The following is a 27,572-nucleotide window of genomic DNA, read 5'->3' as shown; positions in this document are numbered from 1 at the left end:
AGGAACGGAAGGAAATACACCCGTAACGCTTCAACTACCCGTAATCTAGGCCATTCCAAAGAGCGTGTAAATGCATGGGGAATCAAGCCCTGAGATAAGGTATACCGTACTCCATGCTTTGAGGAAAAATAATAATCTAATACACCGCATATATACGTATACTGTTATACTCGATACATACGTGATGCAACTTGCTATTTGGCGAAAATAAAACGTATTGTACGTTTCAAGAGACTATTTTTTTAGTTTACTCTTCCTTAGCATTTGAGATCGATACTGTTTTAACGATGAAGTATGACATCAGTCCTATACATTTTTACATCGATAAAACGATTAAATAAATTAGATAAGAAAAATAGGCAAGAAAAAAATGATTTTACGTGGTCATTCAAGTTGAACATCATCGTTGTTTTACCCATACATAGTTGGTAGAAGTGGATTCTAATTCGACGTAACATAGACAAGTGACAGTTGACGAAACTAGATTACATTAGTCTAAATGCTCCAGTGTTGTAATGGTAAACTTGTAACACACAATTCAATCCGTGAGGTATGACAAATACATTTTATTTATGCCTGTAGCGTGATGTTTTTTCTCTATAAGATTTTTAGTTCTGCAGTGTGGACCCACAAATAAGATGACCTCAATAAATTAACTACAGGTTGTTCATTTTGAACCGTGGGATTTTCAATAGTTGATTGTGATGCTGGTACCGGCATTGCACAATATTTTCTAAAATTCATTCTTCGCTATCATTTACGGTGGAAGACAACATTCTACTGGAACATTATAATATATCACAGTGGAAGCACGTAGATAATGTTTTAAAGGTCACAAGTGCTCGACGACTTTTGTTATTGTGTTGTTGTTCCTTAGCTATTGAAATAAAATGAGCACAAGTCTTTTGCATACCAAATTGTAACGGAACATTGACGCATTTTTGTGATGCATTTGAATAAAAAATCAAATTACCACATGACGCTCGCAGGAATGTATAACTTTAATGCTAGGCAATAACGTTTAGTATAAATATAGTTTCGCGTCATGGTGTAATCAATGCTCGTTGAATAGTTACGTATACATATATGTATGTAAGGTTGCTCAGTACGTTAGGACTACTTAAATACAGTTTTTAACCTTTAACAAGCAACCAAAATACACCTCCTAATCACACATATCTTCTATTCTTTGGCGTTTGACTTTTTACACATCTTCGTCTCCCAAATATAGCGATTACACAAATTGCGACAGTGGCTATAAGTACTGCTGCTACTGCCCAAACAGCTTTGCTGGTATTTATTTTATCGGTGTATTCACTTTCTCCAATTTTTGGCTTTTCTTGTTCTGGAATGATTTTGGCGTTTGGTGTCACGGTGTCTTTTTTTCCTTTTTCCGGTACAATAAATGTATCAGGAGGAAGAGTAGAAGTATTAATTTTTTTGGATGAAGGTTTTACATCTTTTGGTTTTGGCATTCTAGCAGTTGTAGTTCTTGCTGTAGTAGTGACATCGCTTGATGCATATAATTTTTCCAGATGTTCGATATCAGATTGTTGGTCAGTAGTCATGGAATACATATCTTCTGGTTCATTGTTCAAATAGTCCAGCAGAGGTTGGAAGTATGATAATAAGGCGTCGGAATTTACCTCTGTTACTTCTAAATACTTGTTTATCATTATTTTCCAACTGTCAGATGCACTTCCTCGAATAGCATTTCTATTAAAACAAAAAGTAAAACGATGATGAATTGATCAGATCACAAGTAATACTCACAGCACTTGCAGGCACATATTCTAGAGGGATTTGAAAATTAACTTACATGATGTCAGCATTGACATGATTGTTTACTACATTGTCGTACCTAACTTCCGACCGCCCCTCATTCAGATATTCATAAATTTGGAATGCCAACAGCGTTCCAAGAAATTTTCTGCAACCATAAGTAAAAATTAGTTTCACTTCAATCACAGTTGAGTTTTCAATAAAATACTAAAAGCCGTATACAATGCATATTGCATGTAGTATTTGTTTCGAAGAAATGTAATCAACATTCCTTATACTTACGGCAGATAAGGTTTGTTGCTAGTGATGAATTCGTCATCCAAAAATGTGGGAATATCTGTATGATCGGTTGTCACTCCTTCGTATTGTTTTCTGAAAGAATCAGTGGCAAGTAAAATGCTACTCTTGCTATACTGTAGATAATTATTAAAATCATTTCTTATTATTCTGACAAAAGCAGCAGAGTTTTCAGGACGTTTCATTAATAAAACTTCTCTAAATAGTTATGGTAAGCTGAATTAAACATATTCAAACAAGTATTGAATGACTGACCTGTACTGCCACCACGAATCAAGAAGAACTTTTGGTTCAAAAGTTCCATTCTTTATCATATTTATCCTCCAAAGGTCTGCTGAAATGTAGTATGCCAAGCGTGGAAGAACATCCAGAGCGGTGATCATTAACGAAGTGATTTGAGAGTGATCCGTATCTGTGTCATTAGTGATAAGGCCCAAAGTGTGTAGCTGCTCAGGACTCACAGATAGTATAGAAAACAATTCCGAAATACCTTCCTCGAGACCTTAAGAATTTGAAATTAATAGCTCTCAATAACAGTTATATGACAACAGTAGAATATTATTTTCCAACTTGAGAGTAAGTATGCAAAATTACTTACCTGAATATCTGTTTGCTGAGTTAAGGAATGGTGAGTTTTCAATGCTTGCAAGACCTATTTGACTAGTCAAAACCTTGGCCACAACTTTGTGAGCAGTGAGAAAATTGGTAAGGGATGCTTGGTGACATGTCGTAACTCTGAAATGATTCGTAAAAAATATTTATTCTCATTGTTAAAAAAAATTAGCAATGATTGGTGAATTCACACCTTGGTGAACAGGTGATATGCTTGAAATAAAACAGAAGTTGCATCATACCTTGTGCCTCTGTCGCAAAAGTTCAGAAGCTGGGTGGAACAAGACTGGTTGAATCTGCTATTTTCCCAGAAACTAGCATACGGCACTTCATGTAGTAAAGTGTGTCCGATTGCAGAAGCAGATCTGTATACAAGTTTGCCACGAAGATTCTGTAAAGGTTATTTACGTTTGCATTATTCTCATCAAGATTGATTACCCATTATCATGTACTCCAAAGGAAAGCTTTGCCAATTGACCTTGTCCCAAAGCTTCTTTTTTATGCTGTATGTAACATTTCCATATGGCAGTGCATCCGATGCCAGAGGAATCCAGTCATTGCCATCCAAGGATCCTGGAGTAGATCAATGATTTGATGATACCGATGGTTATGGATTACTCAACAGTTTGAATACGGAAACAGAACTCAGATGTGCCACTTAAAATAGTAAAAGACAGATAAGATAAGAATGCGTTAGTATCTTACCCAAACAATATGCCGGTATCCCGTCGTCAGATAATTTGACCTTATATTTTTCAGCCAGGCGATTTTTTACGAATGTTACGACTTTATTATGCAATTCAGTAATGTCTCCCCACATACTTCGTATACTTTCATATCCACCAGGATATACAGACAGAAATTCCCAATAATCTTCTACACTGTCAAAACCTAAGTAACAAAAAACGTTTGGATATTACAGTATGTGTTTATAATTCTGCATCGGAGATTTCAAGCTATACCAACCATTGGCTGTTGCTGCCTCAGAAACGAAGCTCAGTGTGGATGAGAAATCAGTTAGGACCGGTGAGAAGCGCCGATGCCATTGGGTCCATGTAGATTGCTTGCGTTCCAAGTCTGTATTACTTGATAGCAAATACTCGATTTCTAAAAATAAGATTTCGGTATAAGATATATTTTGACGTTAGAAGCATGGCAATGATGTTTGAAAAGAATCCAGAAATTGTTACCTTCTCGAGTATCATCTGTCTGATTGGCACGCATTTCCAGGAAAGTCGCCTTTGCAGAAAATGATATCAACTGAAATAAACACAAAGATTTTAGTAAGTTAGATTTATCTTCAGCTCATCAGTAATTCAATGTGTACTTTTGCGTTTTCCACCCACCTGGTCCAGTTTAGAAGTATTGAGCAAAGCATCCCCTGGTTTTAGTTGCGTGTAATATTGATACTCCACAAAGGAATCAGTCAACTCAACATGTGAATTGTTCTGGAGTACTTCGACCTCATGTTTCTTAAGTGCTGCATAATTCTTCTCTGCCTCTTCCTAAAGGTGAATCGATGAATGCTTTATTAGGATTTGGATATTTGTGGATTCAGTATTTCTAAATGCTATTCAAACTATGTAACAACTAGTCACATCTTTATTCAGATTCTGAATACCAAGTTCAACTATTTACAAACCCAAGCATGAAGAAGTGTATCATTTTGTGGATTATGAATGAACCTCCATTTTTGGTCAGCTACATGCTCGCACTGCTCTGCATAATCGAATTTAGTTAGATCCATGAATGCCTGGAGATTCTGTGTGTCATCCCCACAGATTTTTGGTACCAGAGTATGAAGGCTCAGAAGTATAAGGCCATATTTGAGTATCATGCTGCAATTCTGGAACAGAAAATATGCGTTCATTTCAGAAAGTAACTCTCTTTTGGTAGGTCTTATGTATCCGCACTCACAGTTTCTGATGTTAAAGTGGTACAGTAATCTTATTACGTAACACCATGTGGCGGAAAAACCCAGAATTAATTTATTCTACTACATGTGACGTGATTGTACAGCTCATGTATCACAAGCAGGAAAAGGCAAAAAGCAGTTGATAACTGACTACACATTGATTGCGTCAACTAATTAACAATTAGGTATGTAAATACAATGAACTGTGCACACGAGAAAGGATGAGCTGATGTTATCAAGTAAGTCAATAAGCCTTGACTAAAATTGGAATGAACAGGCAAGGCTTTCACTAATTGCAAATATTTGGATAGATCGTGTTGAAGGGATCTTGTGATTATGGAATAATTTGTAGTGAATTTCACACATTTCGTTAGAAGGTAAGGAAATTAGGAATTCCAAATGGGACAGCTACTGCAAAGGAAAGAAATGGAACCTTGTTAAAACTGTTTTCCTAAACTAGATTCTATCAACACAATAGCTGGAACTGTACTGTATTTATACATGGTGAAAATTTTCGTTAATGGTCCGAGGTATTTACTCCAAGTAGAAAATAATATCATTAGGTAGAAAACAAGGTTGTTGATTGTAGAATTGAGAGCACTATTCTTAATTTAATATTTGAAAAATAATATTTTCAAATAATACAAACTCAATAATACTTGAAAAAAAAAATAACATTTAAATATTTAAGCAAGACAATTTCCAGGTAACAAAATGAAACACATCTGTGAAGACATTGATTTAATGTTTGAAACGTAAGACTGTACATCTCACAATAATTCAAATGTTAGTTTGTGGAAGGGGAAGAAGTAAGTTAAATGGGGGTCTACGTGAACTGCTCGTCGTGTAAAGTGAATTGTCTTACTCACACTGACGTGTGAGGTGAATGGGTCAGTGAGGAGTCAATTATTCATGAACCATTTGCGGAGAATAATAAATATAATTTACATAGAGAGTTCTGGTTGTTTGTAAAAACAAAACTAACAGGCATATTGTGTGCGAGTAATTTTTTGGCAAACAAGTTGGTACTGCAAAAAACCAGATGAAATCTTGGAAAACAATGGGAGGAACAAACACCACTCTTGTCATCGCACAAATGTAGCAGTAACTCTGCAGGTTGGCGATAATTTTGCATATCGTGTTACAAATACAAAGTAGTGATAATAAAATCATTTAACTCTGCCTTTCACTGTAACATAATATAAGTATCATATATTTTATGTCGCAAAAACCACAAACTTGGAAACAGCAATAAATCAAATGATGCTGTGTTACATCAACAAATTATAAGGTTGAAGTTAGTAGCATTTACTTTTAGCCATGCGTGTTTAGAAAACAACATTACTGAGACCCTGAGAGTTCTTGGAAACTCAGCTAGTGAATAATAACAAAAAAAACATGTTGATATTGTGACGAGTCAACTTCTTGAATGTCATTCTAAGATTGTACAGTAACTGTTTGATCCATGCTGTTTCGTTATGTTAACAATACTAACAAATTAGCATTGTTCTTCTTTCATGAAATAGAAAGTTAAATCGTTTTCGAAATGAATTTGCAGAATTTTATCGAGTGTTGAAAACTGTTAAATGAACTTAAAAAAATAAGAGCACAAGTCAAACCCTTCGGATAATCCCAGTATCTACCACCAGGTGGCTACTGTTTCTCAATGTACAAAATAGTTAGCTAACAGCGTATTTAATCACAAAAATAATTATATATATACATCTACTCGGGATTAATGCATCTGCTTTATTCCGAGCGTTTAAATATGCGGCAGTGATTTACAAATGGAAAATAACGTATTTCTCACAAGCGTGTAAGTAGTGCAGGTGAGCGGTAATGATGCAGATTAATGATAAAGGTAACGCATGTTTATCACAAAGATCAAAACACGCTCAGGGTCTTTTAGGCTGACCGATTTATTTTTAAACTATACCTACGTGTAATTTGTAGATACGTATAACAGGTCTAAGTGTCGCCTGATGCACCGCGTCGGATTCAGAAGATAAAGAGGAAAAATTAATTATTATATCCGTACACGGTTTGCGTCAAGATTAATAGCAGAAGCATTTACGATGACAGATTAAGCATCTTCTTGCGTGTCTCACACACAATGACGTTCGAACGTGTAACCGGGAAAAGAACGAACTTTGAATCATTCGTGCGCAATCAATTCTTATACGAACCTAATATCTTCTGCGCATTCAAATCTGGTTAACCTTGCGGATAAACCTGTTGAGTAATTCGTCCGAGGAAAAGCAAAATAATCGGATTACCATTGCGATAAATGTTATTGAGACATACCTGTAGTTCTTCCAATATTCCTTCCCAAATCTTACGCCACCAACGTTTCGAAGAAAAGAAAACACTGTTATCTAGTGTTGGCACAGTTATTGTTTTGTGCAACTAATTCACTTGCGTCTTTACCACTGTCCGATGTCACCTCTGGTATTCGTGTATTTCAACGGATAAAGCGGTGGAAATTGCGACAGAATTTGGGTCGCCGAAAATGAGTGACGCTGAGAGGCACTACTGGATGACGGAAAAAAAAGGAAATTCGAAGCAGTGATGCATCAACGATACGTACACTCTATTATCTACAGCGTGATGTAATAAATAAGCGGATTATAAGTCTCCGGTGAGACATTAACGCCGAACGCGATATGTCAGTTACTTGTCCAAAGTCCGCGATCCGATCCAAATTCCTCACAACAACGAGCACACGTTTACTTATTACCAGCGACAACCGACGACTAACGACGGAGTGTTCAACTGATCACGCCACTCATTGTCAGTGGGCAGTGCGCGGCCCGTCCTCTGGGAATCGGAGACTTCGGAGAATACACTTGAATGACTGTGATTGACGTCCGTGTGGCTGGTGTGGTGGCGTGTCCAACTGTCCTCGGGTAAAAACAACAGTTCAAACCAAACTGCGAGTCGAATACGTGTACAGACGTAGAACAGAAAGTTTTAAATAAACAGAAGTAATGTTCAGTACAGCTGCAAACCCTCTACCATGCGGCCGATTCGCCGTTAGATGAGTTAAATCGGGCAGCGCAGACTCAGCGAACGGCTCGAAGAAAAGGGTGGGAAAAGTGATCAGTACTAACCACTGATCAAATAATGTGACCCGAAGTTACTATTACGATTGTTCACCGCCATCAGCCATAGACATATAAGAATCAGCAATCGCCTCGACCACAGACAGAGATCGGGCGACTTTGATGGCTTTGATTGTCGCAGCGTAGGCAGCGATGCTAACGTCATTTCTTGTACTAAAGCATCAACCGTCGATTGATCTACTGTCGATAAGAGTAGAAAAACAAAATGAGATAGTTGTGTAACGCCTGGCTGTATGCAACACAAATTGAACTGAAGACAGAAGACTATCGTCTTTTGTTATGAAATCCACGTAACGCTACCATTGGTGGGAATGGCGCCTGCCGGTAGGCAACTCAATTTACGTATGTGTATGTTGCACGCCTTACAGATTCAGGTCATATTGTCGTGAATATTAATGGTAAAATTAGTGAATTTCTTTATTAAGACAGTAATTTGTGTTGTCGATCGAACAGATGATACGGTTAGCATTGCTAATTCTAACAATGGAATAAGACCGAGCGGCCGAGAAATGTTCGACTGTTAATTCATGTACCTATAATGTATTATAAATGAAATATCATAACATATTTTTAAATATATATTTAGAATTTATTATACATATGTTTAGTTGAATAGAAAATTATATATTACTATATATCACAAAAAAAATACCTAAAGCTTAATAATGATAACGTTTAAACAATATAAATGTTAATACTTAGGGATATATAATATAGGCGGTGATGTTTTTTAATCGTATATGGGTATTTCTAATGAAACTAACATACGATTACAAGAGTCATGAATTTTTACGGCTTTGCAAACAACTGGTTTGAAAAACTGTACTTGCATACCACATTAATTGCTCATAAAATTCAACTGCAGGCAGATAAGAATAATGAAAAGGTGTAAGCACTGCTACCTCGAAAATATAATAACATTTAATCACATATAATTATTGTGAGTATATGTATCATATATCGTTTTTTTCTGTTTCAATTCATGTATACGTAATCTAGTTAAGTACTTAATAATTGATGCAATTTACCCGCATGAATGATGTGACGGTATAAATTTCATTTTATAATTACGTTAGTCCATCTTGATAATGACATCAATTACATTTTCTTTCATTCACTATGTACACCCAGCGATGTTGATTCTGTCGTAGATTAATTTAGATTTCATTGCTAACCGCACGGTAGGCATATGTATCCACTTGGAGAATCAATTTTGCTGTGTGTACAAAAATATATCATGTACAGCATAAATACATTGTCTAATTACAACGATGCCTGCGCGTATATACCGTCGAATCAACATAACGAGCAATATATTCTCAATTTCTGGATTTATTTTCATCGTCGTACTAATTTTTGTTGAGTATATTCATTTAATCGGGATATATCAAAAAAAGAGGACGTCAATGGAATATAAATTATAGATTTATACATAAGAGTAAGAGTATGATATATATACATATATATGTATATATATATATATATATATATATATATATATATATATACAGACATATATATATACCTAGATCCTATTTTGAATACCTACATCACTATATACTGTACAATCTACTCGTGGAAGGCACACCGTTTTTTTGTAAGCTGTATGTGTACGTTACGTATATTAAAATAACGTAATTTTGGCTAATTGTCAATCTAACATTTCTACAAAGTTGTACCGTGTATGCTGAACGAGAATAAAATCATTTGTCATTTTATCCACCTGTCTCTAAACGGTTTTCGCAAACCCTGACTAATAATACTATACCTAGTTACTTTACACCTACCTAAAATTTTACTTTAATCTCCTATATTCTTGTATATTAAATTAATTAAAATATGCTCTGTGCTGCAAAGCGATGTTTGTAAGTTCAATTTTATCGTACCCACCGTTTATCCGAGAGTTGGAAATATTTACAGATATAATACGTATACAGGTGAAGTTGGGGAATAATGTTTAAATTATCAGTTTTCCGAACGTTTTTAGAAACACGAAAAACAGCGTGGAATCATTTAAATCAAACGTCATCATCACATTGAAATATTGCAGCTCATGCCACATTGCAACTCGATAATTCGTTAAATTTCCTTCGGACATTTCAGATTGGAATAAAAAACGGAATTTGATTACCGAAGTAAATCAATACAGCGGGATCAAAACCGTCGAGTTACATTGAACCTGGAAGATTTTCAACGTTTATCTACCGCTCAGGCTCTGCTCCGAACCTCCAACAAGTAGCAAGCCTCTCGAGTGAGAAAAATGGCGACTAAAATCCGTGTTAATATTTTTCACACGTCACAATGCCTCCGTCTCAAAGGCCCCATTATCTAAACCTCGAGGTGCTTCCGATCCTTCGGACGGTTTTTCCGTCTCCTGTTTCTTCTCTTCTTCAGCCCGTTTCCGATCCGCTCTGTGTTCGGTGTAAAGCCATCTATTCGGACAAGTTTAAAAGTTTCATAACAATTCTAATCGGCTTATTGAAATACAAAACGAGTTGCGGTGAAGCAAGAATCGGTGCCAAAACGGGAATACATAGGAATAAACCGCTCATCTCTGGCGCAAGCTATTAGCTTTTGATCTTAAGTTAACGCAGACGAAGACGGAATAAGAAAATTACTTTCATTATCAAGCACGGATTCTTTCGATGTAGTAGACATATGTTTTTATATTTATCCATGAGATACGACCTTTCATTTATACAATGGATCCGAATCGTCGAGTGGTTTTGCTACACGTGTATAAATGATTCGTTACGTGAGCATAGCATGTAAGTACGTACACAGTAGGTACCAAATTACTCGTTAATGACGGGGAATAAGAAAATGTAAAAAACAACAACAATTACACGGATCATGAACAGACAACGCGTAGAAAACCGACGAGGTCGGTCATCATGGTGCGGATGAATTGCGCATGTAACGAAAAGTTGAAGCATATAATTACAGTGCAGACAATTGTGGCGAAATACTTACAGAAATAGAATAACAGCTGGAATAGTGAGTCCCCCGCCTAGGAGGAAAAATGCCCCAGGAAGCGTGTTCATGGTGGCGGCATAAACGGAACTGTACATGGGGCCGTAAACCAACGGCATTAGTGCTTCGCAAACGCCGAATAAAGAGTTGACTTTGCCTGCAAAGAGTGCAAAGTAGTTGATTAATCTGCGCGTTAAAATTCCACTGCGTACCTATCTCAGTGATATAATATTTTATTATAGACTAAGCAATTTTTCAAGACATATTCACTGTGTTTTTTCAAATCATCAACGTAAAAAGTTCTGCGAAATAGAAAACACGTTGGATGATCGCCATCGCGTTTCTGAAATTGAAGATGCATAATGTGTGCCAATTAGTCATTCCAAGTGAATTCGACCAGGTGCGGATCCTCATTTGTTTCGTTTTTGCCCAAATTTTTTGTGGATATCGAAGGACCTCAAAAATGCCCGAATTAATTGCTTTTTCCATTTTTCTGAAAAACTTTCAACAAGTAATGACTATTGAAAGTCGCAAAAAAATGTTCAAATTGTAAACTCGGAAAAAAATACCAAAAATAAGATCGTTTACAATCATGGATCTTTTGCCAAAATGTTCGTAATAAAATGTCGCACTTTTGGTATTTTTTCACGATTATCGACAGTACTTACTCAGAAATTTCAAACGTTTTTCAGGTCCTACAACACCGAAAACGAAAATCGAGATAAACGAAAACTAGGAGGATTCGGACCTGGACAAGTTGACACGGAATGCTCCATATGCGGAATGCACATATAATCGGACCGTTGATCGGCTCGAAGGATGTCCTTGACCTCAACTGGTTTCTAACTCTTGAAACCTGTAGGATCGACGTCCTTCGTCGAGAAGAAGTCGCGGTTGCAGTTAGCCGTTAACTGCGCCCGCGTAAAGCACTCTTGCGTAATGGAAATGAATGCGTTCCGAGGATAATAAAGGTTCGTTCATGTATACCGCAGTGTTATTTTATCGAATGATGTTGCCGGTTTGCGAAGTGCTTCGCTGATTGGTACCGTGATAGGAGTCGTGCAGACAAAGCCGACAACCCGGCTCATTGTGAATAAAATTATATAATCCATGCTCTATGATTTCCAGGAATCACATACCCATTACACTGTTGTATATATAGCTTTGTCCACACGGCGCTATAGATCACGCCATGCACGCTTGCATAGATCATGATCATCGCGTTTTATACTGACGCTACTCACCCAGCTCGTCGGTAGGCACAAGCTTCGAGGCTATAGATCTCATGGCGATGAACGACGTGCCGTTTACGATCTCGACCAGAGGAGCTGAAAGTAAGCACATAATGAACGCGTGATAATCGCCGTGAGATGCAATCAGCTTCGGCTGCACGTTTCAATGTTCATCAACAAACCTAAGTATATCATCCAATCGGTGCTCGCAAATGCGTAGACAAAACTGGCGAGGATTTTACTCATGCAGCTCATCACGCCCACCAATGCATCGTCGATCTTCAAGAGGTGACTGAACACCCCGATCGAAACCATCGTTCCTGGACAATAAACGTTCAAGTGTTAAAAATGACTAAACCATGTTCGACGATCCACGGTAGATACTGGATTAGCAATTCATTTTTCAGAGCAAAGTCCGAGACCTTACGGTTCACTGCTCGGTCAAATTCAAAGTAAGACCATACGTGAGCTCATCGGCACTCATTGTAATTCAAATCCTGACGGTTGGAAATTGTACCTTCTAATTACAGTTTAACGAATTACGATTCATTTGGCAAATTACGACGGAGTCATAGGGCACGCGTTCCTCAGCATCAGTACCGTAATTACACGTTACAACTCCGGCATATACGTACACATATAATAAATGTGGTTCGTAGTATGTACAGTGTTTTATTCCAATGACATGAGATTAGATCTGATTTAATGTACAATATCCGGAAGGTATATTCATAGGCATTCAAGTTTATCCGTTTACTGTTAACATTACATAATGCGGTGTGTATTATGGAAATGACTATGCATATGTCTGCGTTCCTTTCATCGGAGATAGTCATTCGCAGGATACGAATACGTGATGTGATGTATACAGTACACCTGCGACATATGTGCTTGATAACACTCGACGCGGCGTTGAATGCTTTCGAAAGCGCTATTTGCGATTCTCGTCGTTGTATAATAGTTTTTATTATACAAGATAATCACATAAATGTTTATTGTTTATCCTCGAGACATCGAGCAGCCCATCAAGACTGTGGTGGGTCGATTGATTGATTGATTGTACCCAAGCATCCCGGAGTACAGTTAACAGTTGTACGAGGAGTTACGTTACCTAATATGAATACTGGAACCTTGTCTTAGTCCATAACAGGCGAAGAAAAATGGAATTGCGGAAGATAAAAAAGGATAAAAAAGAAAGCTGGTCATGTGCCGTGATTTTTCTGGCTAATAATCGAAGAGACACTTCAGGTTAAAGTGAAAAAAAAATTTCCTTGTCTTTTCAACAGTGAGAGGACGTACGCGATTGATCAATTATGTCAGGTGAGAAAAAAAAATAGTAATCGGTTGTTTTTTTTTTTTTTTTTTTTGTACCATTTTCGAAGGCGGCTGTAGTGAGAATATACGCGAATAATAGGAATAATCGCGATGCAAAATGCAGGAGCAAACAAACAACAATGACAATTATCGCATTGGTTTTGGTCCATTAGAGTCCATGATTTTAGAAATCCAACCTAAATAAGATAATATTTATTACTAAATTATACCAACCGGCCAGATTTGTCAGCATACTGTAGGTGGAAAACATGCTGAACTGGACTTCGTTCCAGTTGAATCGGTACCTGGTGAACAAGTACATCACCGCCATCTCACCTGGAACATAACATAAACGAATGAATGGTGAATAATGAATACGATGCTTGCGGCTACGTCCAGATAAAAGAAACAGCAAATCAAAAATAAAGTAGGATAACCAAGAGGCGCAGTGCCGTGCCATCGGTGATTGCTTGGTCCTCATTCATTCCCAAACACTTCACGTTCACGCGATATTGCCGCGCGTCATTGGCACAAATCGGCACCTTTGAATTTAACCAATTTGCAAGTATAAGTTTTGTTGACACGGGATGAGATGAGCTGAAAAAATTCACGACACGTCTTGGATGACAGCCGGGTGTATCCAAGGTGAAAAAAATGGGCAGGAACGTTACAGCACCGCAACATACGATACTGGTCTTAACGTGATATAATATCACTTGATCCCGGATCGATTCCCGGATCATAGGCCAAGCTTTCACGTCGATTGCGAAAGTCTGATTATACATTATATAGTTGTTTTGCTTTTTACTTAACGACGCACGGTCCGAAAATTGCCGACTGATACGACTGAAGAAGATATTCGAATGCATGACACCCATCGCAACACCCAGCATAGTCGGGAACCAGTTTTTCTGATATTCGAAGTTAGAAATTTATGGTCTGCTTGAACACGCACCGGGTTTCATATGCAATTAACAGATTTTTTTCACACGCACGGAGAAGCGAAAAATCGATGTAATCGGTAGAATTTCAGACGTAAAGATGTGAGTTTTATCGAGGTTTATGGCACGTTGTAATTACACGTCCTCCAGACTTATTATTACCCTTTTGACTAGCTCGATTCCGGGATATTATTATCACCTGCCTATGCAATCGCATCGCATTATGTTCGGTAGACTAGATTGTTCACGATATGTCATTCTTCACAGATGGCAATAAAATTAAAGCGTCGTTCGGTGTCAAGGTGGATTAAAACTGGCCAAGAACGATCCGGCGGAAAAAATATACATGTAAGTTATAACAAGCAACAAAAATCTATATCGGACAAGTAATATTATATATATTCAACGATTACAATTCGTCGGATCCTTCACCCAGCTGACATATCAGCTGATCTCAAGCGTAAAAAAATCTGCATGCAATATATCTGTATCATATATTATTTCCATGGTAAATGTTTTTTCATGCCGAAGAATCGGTTATGACAGGTACGGATAAAGAACGTTCATCGATCGTTAAACATGACAATCCCGAATATACCGGACTTCGCGGACCGAAAATCGAGTGCTTATTTTAGCGCAAAAAAAAAGGATAGGTAAAAAATGTTATTCGAGGTTATCGAAACCTGATCCTTTTTTAGCCCGCAGATACAAGTCCGGAGCGAATCGAACAGAGTTTAATACGGTTTCCGGTTATTACGGTTGTCATTTCGGGCGGAGAAAATTAGTAGCAAAGTTAAACGGGGCGAATGCATTGTTGGAATATTACGTATGCAATGCACGCTGAAAACTGTACCGAGGTAAAACGATCTTCGCTGCCGTTTACTGCAAAAGTATATTATAATAGGGAGAACGAGCAGCTGCGTTACCTTGTCCCAAATCCGAGAAAAACCTCTGGCAAATACGTCTAACAAGTATAATTAAGTAATATTCTGTAGTTCAAAATCAGTAGAAAATCGCCTGAGATAACTTCATTATTTTAACAAGCATGGCAATTCCTTGCACGATTTTAATTCGGGCTACAAGAAAAAGGTCATATTATTCAATTGACACTGCGAATAGTTGATGATAAATAAATAATTGTCAAAACAATTATACGGCACGGAAGCAAATTCGCAAATATTCCCTCCAAGTCATTCTTACACTTGTTTAAAGCTGGGTAAAAAATTTGCGATTATAACTGCCGTGTCCGACGTACCTATATTCGACAGCACGAACTTGCGTGAGAACATTTTATTTATTTATATTCATTCCACCGGTAAAATGATCGAAAAGCGTGTCCAATCGCGATGTGATAAATTTTTTGCAAACGACGAGCGCGCAGTAATTCGGAATTGCGATACCGCGGAGAAATAAATTCCTTAAAGAAATAAAAGTCATAAGTGGAAGCCTGCATGCGTGTACACTGGAGAAACGTAGTACGTAAACGTACTACGTGTCTTGCAAAATAACGATGTACGCGTTCGTACAGCTGGACAATCCGTAACTATATGATTATTCAACCGCTTATCGCCGGTTACTACAAAGAGCGGACAAAATTCAATTTTGTTTTTGACGTATCAATGCAGCGTTAGCTTTTAACGTTCCGATTCTATATCTGCTTTCCATTTTTTGCTGTCACGTACATATTACGTGACACGATTTTTCCTTCCTTTTTTTTATTGTTCAAAATTGTTGTATTTTGCTTTGCATTTACACTACTTTAAACCATTGAAATAGTAAATCTAGGACATATTGCACGTAGGTTGTCGATACGACGGAAAATGCTCGGAAATAATACTTGCAGATTTTTTATTTTGTTTAAACTATTTAACTTTATAACTTTTTTTATTATGTATATATATTGTCGCTGTCATTAGTGTTTGATTTTAATCTATAATAAAAAATAGGTAAATATTTTTAATTATCATATTTCGATTCGAGAGCATCAAATCTATTATAATCACATATAATAATAAGGAAAGATAAAAGAATTATTTTTCTGCAGACCAGTAATAATCGTACAAAGGCTGCAGAATGACCCAGAATTTTTTACACCTACAACAATTATAGGAACAATGTTTCTACCTCTCTTGCCGCCTAATGAGCGTGCAGTTTTCTATTTATTCGCGTAGATGGTGAAAACTCCGCGAAGTACACGAACTAGAGAAAATCGTTCGAAATCTATGGAAATCTGCGTCCTCCAATAGTATTATCGTTCTATAATAATCGAAGGTTCCGCACCTTAATTCGCACTCTGCGGACACGATTCAGCACGCATCGAAAGTTCGAATGGAAAAAAACTAGTGCCGTTATTATTACTGCAGGCAAATATTGTTATTACTCGAGGCGTATACCTGGCATAAATATTACGCCGTAATCACGAACGTAAATCAAAATTTGTACGATTCTCTTACGGTTCATATAGAAAAAAAGAAAAGAAAAAAAAATCATATAGGTATGCAGACTGTAAGAATTGACGATGAAGAGGCTAATTTGTAATTTTTTTCTTTTTTCTCTACCCACATTATATACAATTATACATTCCTCCGAGCATTTTCACTCAATATGATCGATTTATTAATTCCTCTATAAAACGAGCGTTTTTATGGACGATTCAAAACTGTTATTTTCGATAAAATTTTATTTCACGAGTATATAATCTGCGATCCCTGCCTTACTCAGGAAAGCCAAAAGAATTGAGGAACAAATCCGCACTTCTGTAGCGTCGAATCTGACGTCGGCGTCTGGGTTGCAGCCTTCAAGCAATAAACTTGACCACCAATGACGAATAAATAATTCATTTAGGTAAAAAAATCTGCAGGTGCAGATGCGGAAAAGGATGGCTAACATGTCGCGATTTTTCTTCTATGCAGCGTTTAGACACCTTCCGTGAATACGGGATTAAGGACAGCGTTTAACAATGAAATAAGAATCGTGGAAGGAAGTGATAACGGACTATCGATACGTGGCGTTTTGCACGAACAGGTGCCTCTGCGTTTGGTTGCGTATACGTTGTACTATTATGTACGCGACATACGGGCATGTAGAAGTAAAGTTACACAACAAGCCCACTTATTAAAGCCTTCATCAAATCGTTTCCGCTCAGCCACGGTCTTTATCAAATTATACTTTGTTCTCCTTACCGCGCGACCTTTCGAGTCTTTCGACGCTCCGAGAGGCGACTCGTCGGTCCGACGTCTCGTTAACAATAAGACGTTACCGTTAGCCCTGCAAAAGTTAGCGGAATCGCTGATTATTAGTCAACATTTGCATAAGTCGAGCATTCGAGGGACATGAGTGGGTTTAATGCGGGTTTAATTCCTGCCGGCGATGTCTAACTATAGGTTGTAAGTTTATCTAGGATCTGTAGACCAAGCGCGAAAATATAAAAGCCAAATAGAAAATGAGTCAACGATAATTGCAGAATCAATTCCATGAGCAAAATTCGTTGATCCAGGTGTTCAATTTTTTTTTCACCCTAGTTTATATAAACCACATCTTGGACAAACCGGCCTGGTTTTAGAGACAATTTTTTTTTCCCCCACGAACCGTCAGATCGAATCTAACTCAGGCCTTATCGGGTAATATCGAGTCGACGGTAGTACAAGTTCATTTCAACTTAAAGGTTCACACTTTTATTAATTATCTACACACACACGGCGGAGATTATGCAACGCGTTCTTTTTCGCTTCTTTACTGTACAAACAGGACTGTTAATTCGTTACCAGTTCAAGCTGTGAGTGGGTCAAGCTAAGAAGAATTGAACTCGATTAACTGTAACGGGTTGAAAAAAGAGTAAAAAAAAAAAAAAGAAAGAAAACAACAACAATAACTTCAAAAACCGGTTAGAATCCATCGATAATTCAGATTCGCATTTATAGATATTAGGACCACCAAACGCGCTGTGTTTTGATGCATGGGAGTAAAAAACGGTGACGACAGGTGGAATACAAGTTAAAACGATGCAGGATTTTGACGTATAACGCTGGTCATGACCTGCCCGCAACTTCCAAGAAACGAAATATTTTTCAAAGGCGACTCGTAGTCTTCTCCCATTCGCATTCCGATTTGAGAAAGTTTTACAACCGCGAGCGTACGTTGGTATGTAGACATCGTATGCGTGTAACGTAAGACGAGGCAGCATTTCAGCGCGGTTCTAAATTTCGTGATTTCATTCCTGACGACCTAATTTCAAATCGAATCTTTAGAGATAGACATCATTGACCGGGTATACAGTTAGACAGGAGGTTGCGCGGTATAATTTAGTATGCAAATCATTCTCCAAGTGATTTTCATTCAACGGCAACAAACCGGCGTGCGGCGGTGACGGCGAGTCAACGACGATGACGACTATGACGATGATTGGACGAAAAGTGAAGTAGGTACACATTGATACACAAGTCGAGAGATCGCGATTAAGATATTGCGCACGTCTCGTGATGTGGAAGTAAGTCTGATCAGCGCGAAACCAGTAAGGCGAATCAACGCCTCCGGCCGCTGCGCCGGTCGTCGCACGTTGTGTTCTTACCGCGCCTACCAAACGTCGTGTGAGTATACACGGTGTGCCTAGGAGCGCAGCTTCTTTCTCCAAAAAAAAAAAAAAAGTTTCTTTCTCGCGCTGGATTGGACTTAAGTAAGATGTGTACCAGCGGTGCCAAAATACCCTAGATCGGTGGTGATTTATTGTTGTGACGTTGAATCTGCCTGGGGAAAAAATGAGCGGGACTCACACCACCAACTATACATGATGCCGTTACCCAGCAGGATAGCGTTCGCCAGAAAAATAATTCTCTAACATTATAGGGATTTTTTTAAACAGTTGGTACACATCTCACTTAAAGGCTTTAACCTCGAAGAAAGGCGCGTGTCGTAAGAGTTCTAGGCACACCATGTATACTCAAACCACACTATCAAGGGGCCTCAGGCGGTTCGAGATATCTAAATAACTAAAACGCGGCCCTGACCCAAACCTGTAGAGTGGCATGTTGGACTGGATTTATCTATACAGATAATGATGCAAAATGAGAGTAACGAATCGCCGAGAGAAAGCACCTTGCGGTTATTTTGGAGTCTGATATTTTCGATTTTTGATTAAAATGATTATTTTTTCACGATTAATCGAGTATAATCGGTTATTTTTCAAACTGGATTGTTTTTAGATAGATAGAATATCAATTTGTGTGATTAAAGCATCAATTATTATCATTGTCGTACTCACTAAGCACCTGTTTGCTATAATAAGTGAAAGATAAATGAACATTCTTACCTGAAATTTAAAAATATTTTTAATCAAACTATAAATTATGAAGAAATCTCTTCACTAGTAAGACAGCGTGCTGAAATTTATGGAATTTTCCTTTCAAATATACCGTTTAAAAAAAAATCAGAAATGTCTTATTAGTCGATTAATTTTTACCGATCAATCGAGTCATGCTCGATTATTTTTTTGGACTCGATTAATCGGTGCATCGATTATTTTTAGCTTATTGTCCAACTTTCGATTGATATTTCGAAAGGTCAGGACATCCCGAGTCAAAATTCAACCCCCACGATTCACCCCATCAAGGTTCACATAAACCTACTTTGAAGGAAACTGAACCTACAAATCCTACGTCGAGTCTCAAACTCTTAAACTTTGAAAACAGGAGTTTCAAGTTAATATAAATACAAAATTCCAAAATTTATTTATACACGGAACTACTGTACTACCTCTGGAGGGTTGAAGGAGGTTCTAAGCAGACCCTAGCTTGACCCTAAACTTGGTTTTTATCGTCAAAGTAGGGTTTGATATCGCATTGGAATAGAACCTATTCGACTACCTTCAAACCCTACGTAGGGTTGGCCAAGTAGACGCTAAATTTCGAGTTGGGGTAATGATGCGTACACGCGCACGCCGTGACACGCTATTTAGGTGTAATGCATGGAATGACCTCGGGGGTTGATTAGGCAAGGTTTCGCCTCCCGCGTGGGCTAGAGCTTATAAACTCCTTGGCGCGTCTTAACCGGTTGATTTTCCGCAAAAGTGTCCACTTTAGAGCTGTTAGTCGGCGTTTCCGTTGCGTGCAGAACCGCCAGAGACATTAATGCTCAACTTGGACTTCTCATTTTGTATTCTTAGTTTCTCGCTCGCTGGTACGGCACACGCGTGGTAATTTAAATCTCTGTGAAATTTGCATTGAAACAACGAACGTGTCTGTAACTTGACCCAAAGCGTGAGAAGAAAAAATGCAAAAATATCTCGTTCGAATGATTTTTGGCCTGCGGTGAAATAGGTATATGTAACAATTTCACAGCATTTTACATGCTCTTCAATAATGCAAATTGCTTACCGCCTGCATCCTGCTGTGCGTAATCATATCTTTGAAATGATAATTCGCGAGTGTACTGAGAGAAAAAATGTCGTCAACGCGAACAAGTAATTTATTGGACTTCCGATTCGATTTAATCAAATAATTTACCGATTCAAGTATCTATGCGTTAATTCAAATGTTCGAGCGGTTTTTATTTCAAGGAAACTCGAAAATATTTTCTCCCTAAGATTAAACTTATAATATCTTTCAAATCAATGAAGCAACTCAATTTCGATCATACATTTTTTTTGTCTTTAACCGCCTAAAATTACGTTAATTCAAACGTCCCAATTTATTGGCATACTTATGTGATGTCCAAATGATATATTCGATCGTACAATGCGATGCCCGTCAGAGGAAATCAAAAATTATTTGGATAGAAGAAACATAAGCTGTAGTCTCAAAATATTTTCAAATAAATTAAACTTTGTTATTCTTTTAAATTGATAGGTTCTTTATCAAAGTTTTTGTCTTTATATTACTTTTTATTTTTTATCAGACATCGATTGCAATTTCAATCGGCGATCTCAATAAAACTTTAGTAAGATTAATCGCCGTTTCTGCATCGTCGAAAAACGATATCAAAAATATGTACACAGTACAGAATCTCAATTATTATGATGGTCTGAACACGATTATACGTTACATCATTGTGCTGTGTAAAAACCTGCAGTTTTTAATGACTTTGCAAGTACTATATAAGTTTTTGTCTTTGTATTACTTTTTATTTTTTATCAGACATCGATTGCAATTTCAATCGGTGATATCAATAAAACTTTAGTAAGATTAATCGCCGTTTTTGCATCGTCGAAAAACGATATCAAAAATATGTACACAGTACAGAATCTCAATTATTATGATGGTCTGAACACGATTATACGTTACATCATTGTGCTGTGTAAAAACCTGCAGTTTTTAATGACTTTGCAAGTATCCATAACCATTCATATTAATAAATGAATGTTATTTATAACCATTGGATAGTCATTATATTACTAAAAAAAACAAAATATTTTTACTTTTTGACCAGTTCAAAATGAAGTTTTGGATGTAAAAACAATAACAAGAATATGACGTACGTAGTAATTACAGCTGCATTTTAATGTGCGCTTTATATAAATAATTCGAGGATCATTAATTATTATAGCCAACGCACGGTAAAAATGTTATAAAGTATGATAAATTTTTGAAGTCATTATCCCAAAAAGCGACCTTCAATTTATGCAGCCAATTTCTGTTGTCCGAATAGTGACATTGCGAATTTCTTCTTGAATATTTCTATACTTTTCCAAAACATTCCAACGCCAAGTGTTGCAATGTGTAATTGCACAGACCCACGTTACAATGCCGAGAATAGGTAACTTTCAAACTCAATCTATCGACGATAATTACTATAGACATGAACATAACAGGGTAATAAAATTCGTACAATACGACGTTCGTTACATAAACGGTGTTTCACTTTCACCTACGATCTGTTACAAGGTGCAGGCACGAGGCAGACAATTACCGTCACGAAGGATGCATGGTCAATTGACATGTCTTTAATTTATTAATAGGAAGAGGAACGGCTGTTACGAATAGTAAAGTCCTTTCCCAGATCCGAGTGCTAATTGAAGGGGGGATACAGCTTGGATGGTCCGAAATCATACCTATTTTTGAAAGTTTGTGTTATTTTTTTTTTTTTATAAGACAATTAAAACACTTGGTAAAATTTGAGTTTTAGGGACTTATTACTTACAGCTGCAGGAAGATTTTAGAATTTTTTCATTGAAATTGATAAGAAAATGGCGAGATAGAAGGGAAAATGCATTGGTGTGGAAATGTGCTTATACACCCATCACACCCACAAGAGCTGAAAGGCGATTGTTTATCCCCTTCGTAACCCGATCATCTTCAATCTCCGCGCGGCGTTGAATATAATAATTGCATCTAAAACGATTGTGCACTTGTTGTGGGCATAATCAACTCGAAAGCCTACGCAGAGCTGATCTCCGCCCGCCGCCGCTCTCTGCACGTCGAAAAGCATTAGGCCTGATAAGCTGCATTGACTCGATCTAATGCAGTAGCAACTATATACGAGCGGTTTATTTATGCAGCCGCGATTTATTTCAGGCTCTTGAATACCGGTGGAATTTTTACTGACCGTAACGTAACTCCACTTTGTTATTGCATCTGTGTTTGCCTCGTTCTCTTTTTTTCCATTTTTAATATAAGTATACTAACAACAGTTTCTCTCCTCGCTCATCGCGATCGAGAACGCACGCTGTGGGTGACATTGAGCTGGGTCCTTGCACCTTCCGCTATTTTAATTAAGTCTCCTAATTTGCATTAGATAAAATAAAACGGCTGCTAAGTTCAGGGCACGTGGCCATCGAAGCCCAAGGTGGTCAACCTCTTTCTCTAAGCTCTACGACTCTGTGTATCTAGTCTGAAAAGTGGAAATAATATGCAGAGAAAGTAAGCTAACCGACACGCAATGTACATAGGTATGTATAAGTAGAGTAAAAAATAAAACAGAGAGACGGAATAGCAATAATACAAGTATGTATCTCAGGTGGTGCGACAAACGAGTATATAACATGTAGTGAAAACATACCGATAGCTATGCTAAAATAAATAAGTGGATAAGTTCGAAAATATATGTTCAGCGGATGTGGATCACCGTTGTTGGCTACCATTACGCGTAGGCGGTGAAACGCGGTGTTGGCTATTTTTCTTATTTTCATTTTCGTTTTCTTTTTTCTTATTATTTTTATTTTTTGTTTTTACTTCCAACTGTTCAAGCGCGCGCGATTATACCGATTTCGAAACGGTAGACGGGATACACGCCAATCGAGGTATTATAGGTACGTATATTTCGGTTAATTTGGGTTATTGTTGATTGTTGATCCGGTGGGTGCCGATTCGTTGACAAACATCAAGTGCAGGCAGCTCACTAAGCACAACAATCGACGAAACGTACCGGCACCGATTTCCTTGCGCAACCGAGTTGCAGAATCGCGATCAATGATATTGCGATCGAATTTGTTGCGAGGCTGATCGATTCAACTCAAAGTTGCGATCGCTGCCATGCGGATATCGTATTTCGCATAATGCAGTTGGACACAGACGACACACACTTGGACAAGCCTTTTTATTCGCGAATAGATGGTATATACTCGCTGGAACTAATCCTCGCATTGTTAGATACACCGCAATTTTCAACCTTGGATCTAGTATCCGGCAATGATCTACGGCTTGACTATACCAACAATGAGATGCGATTAAGCCTTTTTTCAATCGGTGCAATATATCTCAGTTACAGAATCTGGTACAACGAAAGTCGGCCGTATTCGACGTCCTGTTACTTACTTTGCGCAAGTGTATGATTATATATTAGGGTGGTGTATTTTTTTTTTCTCAAATTTCGTTTTAACGTGCCACTCGAAAAATTTGACCGAAATATCATATTCTTCTCCAGGTTTTACGACAATTTTTTTATACGACGCGAACACGTTTTACGCGTTTTTCCCACGCGTGTTTTCCGCACACAGAGCAGACAGTCGAGTAAGTCTGCGAATGCGCATGCGCGGAGTATTGAAAAGACCACTTTTAACTCCTAGGACTTAAAAGTGGTCTTTCCAGTACTGCGTTCATCCGCTGTTGTGGACAAACACAGCGAACGAGTCTGACATTCCGTGACCCTAACCTCAATTTCACGCTTCGTGAAAAAACGCGTAACATACTCTTGTTATATAAAGAATCGCGTGCAACAATGAGGCAACGGTCATTTCGCCTCGCATATTTGCAATATTCGTCTTTTTCAGTATTTGTGACAAGTTTTTCGAATGGCACCTGAAAAAAAGTTAAAAAAATCAACCGCTATAATATATACATATTCGTTTGTTTTACCGCCATTAATTTTTGAGAAATCATGAAACTAGCGGTTGCAGTTTAACGCAAGTTGGGACTGCGTTTTGGCTTCTCGACGTCGTGCGATAGCATCGGTATACCGACGGCATGGCAAACATACTTTGAGTCTCGTCGATGATCCTCAAGGATCCGCGTAGACCAAAGGCCTTGAATAAAACTCACCGTGCATCGGGCCAATGACGACCATAACGATGACCATAAGGACAGCGACCCTCTGCTGCCTGTTGTTGGCGCCTTTCTTGAACGCGACTTTGAATGTCTCCGAGATGTGCCGGAGGGCGAAAAAGTCGGTTACGGAGGCCCAGATCGAGGTCTTCGGCTGCGGCTTCTTCTCCTGGACGTTGGTGGAGGTGGAGGGAGGCCTTGGCACCTCCTTGATACAGACGACGCCGTATACGAAGCTAAGGACGTAGCAGACGGTGGAAATGGCGAAGACGCCGTAGAACCCGATCTTGACGTAAAGCACCCCGGACAACGCCATGCCGATGGGGATCCCGAGGGAGACGAACACGTTCACAGCCCCGATGCGGAGGGTGCGGGACTCGACCGTCGTCACGTCACCGATGTAGCTGAATATCCCCATGAACATGGCGAACCATCCGCCCGTCAGGGCGGGCCACAAGGCCTCGGAGGCGCCGGCAGCCTCCATGGGTAGCTCGTAGAACCAGTAGGTGCATATTATCAAGCTAATGCTGGTGAGGAACTCGCCGACGATCGGTACCAGCATGCAGGGCTTTCGGAGCCCGGTCCGGTCGCTCCAGGCGCCGATGAAGAGGATCAGGACGGCGGGGAGGCCGCTCTGGAGCGCCGTCTTCCAGGACTGCATCCCAGCGACGAGCTTTTGCACGGCCAACTCTTCGTCGTGGAAGCCGCTCGTGTTGCGGGCGGCTAGGGCCGTGCACACGTCGTCCGGGTAGGCGAGGTTCACCCGGCAGGCTTTCTCCAGGTTCAGATTCTGCGTCGCAAGGGCCGCCAGGACGCTGGGCATAATGTAGCAGGCGACCATCGGCTCGACGGTTACGTTCCTCGCCATGAATCCGAACTTCTGTCCCAGGTTCATCGACTTCCAGGGCACGACATCGGCCTCGGCGCCCTTCTCGGGGACCTCGTCCTTCTTCGCGACCTCCTTCGTCGTCATCTTCGGAGAAGACGGCAGCTGCGCCACTGCTGAATCAGGGGGCGAGATGCTCGGCGGGTGGTTGTGGCGAACTCAACTCGATCGCGTCGAACCAGATTTCCCGCAGCTGGTTCGTCGGCCAGGTCGGATTGACGTATCGGCTACCTGTGCACTACTGACGAACGCGACATGACCGGGACCACTGTGCTAGTACGAATGCCTCCTCCTCGTTCTCCGTCCGCACTTACACTTGCGGTGTGCCCCCCTGCCAACGACGCCGAGGTTAGACGTTGCTTCGCTACATGGTTTCCCTAGCGGTTTGGCCATCTAGTTTCACGACGCCGTTGGGTCGACGTTGCTCCGTCTCTCCCCCTCATCGCCGGCATCCTGCGGAAGAGACGAGGCCGATGCACACCGCCTAGAAGATTGACGTAAACATTATCCTACGATTATTGTAGTATATCCATCAATGTGCATACATATTGTACGTACAACGTATACATCTATAGAGCATCGTTCAACAATTGCCACATGCTATGCACACGGATATTGTATTTTAAGGGTAGATGGTCGTTGATTTCAAAGGTATACTTCCCACCCCTGGATTCGATAGGTAATGACGAAAAAACAGCGTTGGAATTGTTTCAGATTTTCAGCTTGATTGGAAAGAGTGCGGCGGAAATCAATTTAAAGTTGAGACGGAAAAAAATTTTGAAACTATCGATTACACAGATCAACAAAAAAAAATTGTATTTTGTAGTTTCTATTCAAATGAATGAATAAATTTTTATTCTGTACATCGATTAATAAACGAAATTTTCATTTATTACTTATAAAGTTTGCCGTTGTCTCTTTTTTGTTGATAAATAAGTATTCAAGTTTTTGGTTGATAGTATATAAGCAGTAGGTAGCAGCGCGTTGAGGTACAATGCAAACTTCATCTAGTAAAACTATTTTCTCTACTATCAAAAAAGTTTCTCTCTTGCGCTGGACTGGACTTAAGTAAGATGTGTACCAACGGCGCCAAAATACCCTAGATAATTAAAGATAGATAAAAATTTGTTTTCACCCAATCTGCCCGGGAAAGAGCTTCATCATCATCATCATCATCATCATTGTCACACAGACATAGGTGCCTAGGGGCCATTCATCAATTACGTAAAGAAGATTTTAGTCAGTTTTAACCCCCCTACCCCCCTGTAAGAACACATAAGATTTCTTGGACTCCCCTGCCCCCTTTTTTGATTCATAGTTAAATGTCACTTGAAGAGGATGAGTTGTAAAATACACGTTCTGAAAAGGATTTGTGGAAGCAATGTTTAACTTTTATTTATCACTTGCGCTTATGTTTGTCTTCTTCTTTTAACTTCACACTGCTGGGAATCCCGGCTTACGTCTAAGTTGTAGGTACTTTCAACGGTAAAAAAAAAGTTCTGCGCAGTTAATCCAGTAACTTTGGCAGAGCTTCGGACTGATTGACTTGGTACAGAAAAAAATATTAAATTTCAGTCTTCATCATTCATATCGGCTTCGCGATCGAGACATCGTTGTGCGTAATATAATATCAGAGTAAACAACTCGGCGGGGAATATTTCAGACGCGAATGGTTTTAACGTGTTCAGTAAAGATGTCGAAATTATATAACTATACGTGACATTAACCGATGATTATTTTACCTATCGTAGTTCTAGGATTGAGGACAACAACTTCATCGGCATTTCGGTCCTTACGTAACGGTGGTTCACGACACGCATTGCAGAAGAAAGAGTTCACGCCAGTGAATAGTTGAAAAAAAAAATTTCTGAACAAATATGACGATGGTAAAACGATGAAAGTTGCCGTGTCCGTGACTGGCCGAACACTTAATACTAAGAATAATTCACACAATACTATGGAATTTTCAAACTATCTGTTATATTCGACGGTACGGGTAAAAATAAACGCGTTATCACTTATGCTGAAT

General features: G+C 38.8%; 2 protein-coding genes across 4 annotated transcripts; both read right to left on the bottom strand.

Moving 5' to 3' along the window:
• Positions 1–245: 245 nt before the first annotated feature.
• Positions 246–7,138, bottom strand: LOC124410315 (angiotensin-converting enzyme 2-like). 3 transcript variants are annotated; one of them, XM_046888580.1, is made up of 13 exons: positions 6,911–7,138; positions 4,334–4,537; positions 4,038–4,196; positions 3,882–3,951; positions 3,658–3,798; positions 3,397–3,582; positions 3,170–3,264; positions 2,934–3,082; positions 2,678–2,814; positions 2,335–2,581; positions 2,065–2,154; positions 1,820–1,930; positions 246–1,716 (listed from the first exon to the last, which is right to left on the bottom strand). In XM_046888580.1, exons 2-13 carry the CDS (start codon positions 4,526–4,528, stop codon positions 1,170–1,172), a joined length of 2,127 nt encoding a protein of 708 aa, XP_046744536.1. In that variant the 5' UTR covers positions 4,529–4,537; positions 6,911–7,138; the 3' UTR covers positions 246–1,169. The 3 variants fall into 3 exon arrangements, with proteins under 3 accessions (XP_046744536.1, XP_046744553.1, XP_046744545.1); XM_046888597.1 differs by lacking the exon at positions 6,911–7,138 and adding an exon at positions 6,547–6,647; XM_046888589.1 differs by lacking the exon at positions 6,911–7,138 and adding an exon at positions 4,804–4,852.
• Positions 7,139–9,326: 2,188 nt separating this feature from the next.
• LOC124410332 (solute carrier family 46 member 3-like) lies at positions 9,327–25,654 on the bottom strand. Its single transcript, XM_046888610.1, has 6 exons — positions 24,655–25,654; positions 13,482–13,583; positions 12,116–12,253; positions 11,946–12,029; positions 10,702–10,858; positions 9,327–10,160 (listed from the first exon to the last, which is right to left on the bottom strand). The coding sequence occupies exons 1-6, from the start codon at positions 25,628–25,630 to the stop codon at positions 10,025–10,027; spliced, it is 1,593 nt and encodes a 530-aa protein (XP_046744566.1). The 5' UTR covers positions 25,631–25,654; the 3' UTR covers positions 9,327–10,024.
• Positions 25,655–27,572: the final 1,918 nt, after the last annotated feature.

Source organism: Diprion similis, chromosome 1, assembly GCF_021155765.1.
Source record: "Diprion similis isolate iyDipSimi1 chromosome 1, iyDipSimi1.1, whole genome shotgun sequence".
Taxonomy (NCBI): Eukaryota; Metazoa; Arthropoda; class Insecta; order Hymenoptera; family Diprionidae; genus Diprion; species Diprion similis.
Note: the sequence above shows the minus strand (reverse complement) of the source record. Positions and strands in the feature narration are given on the sequence as shown.

What these genes read in the sequence shown, in the direction of transcription:
- LOC124410315 (XM_046888580.1), bottom strand. Translation starts at nt 4,528, where the DNA reads ATGATACTCAAATATGGCCTTATACTTCTGAGCCTTCATACTCTGGTA. An exon ending in GATACCGGCATATTGTTTGG is followed by an intron (nt 3,265 to 3,396) that starts GTAAGATACTAA and finishes GATCTACTCCAG; the next exon opens with GATCCTTGGATGGCAATGAC. An exon ending in AGCAACAAACCTTATCTGCC is followed by an intron (nt 1,931 to 2,064) that starts GTAAGTATAAGG and finishes TTATGGTTGCAG; the next exon opens with AAAATTTCTTGGAACGCTGT.
- LOC124410332 (XM_046888610.1), bottom strand. Translation starts at nt 25,630, where the DNA reads ATGACGACGAAGGAGGTCGCGAAGAAGGACGAGGTCCCCGAGAAGGGC. An exon ending in CGTCATTGGCCCGATGCACG is followed by an intron (nt 13,584 to 24,654) that starts GTGAGTTTTATT and finishes GTTATGTTCCAG; the next exon opens with GTGAGATGGCGGTGATGTAC. An exon ending in CGATTGGATGATATACTTAG is followed by an intron (nt 12,030 to 12,115) that starts GTTTGTTGATGA and finishes GCTTACTTTCAG; the next exon opens with CTCCTCTGGTCGAGATCGTA.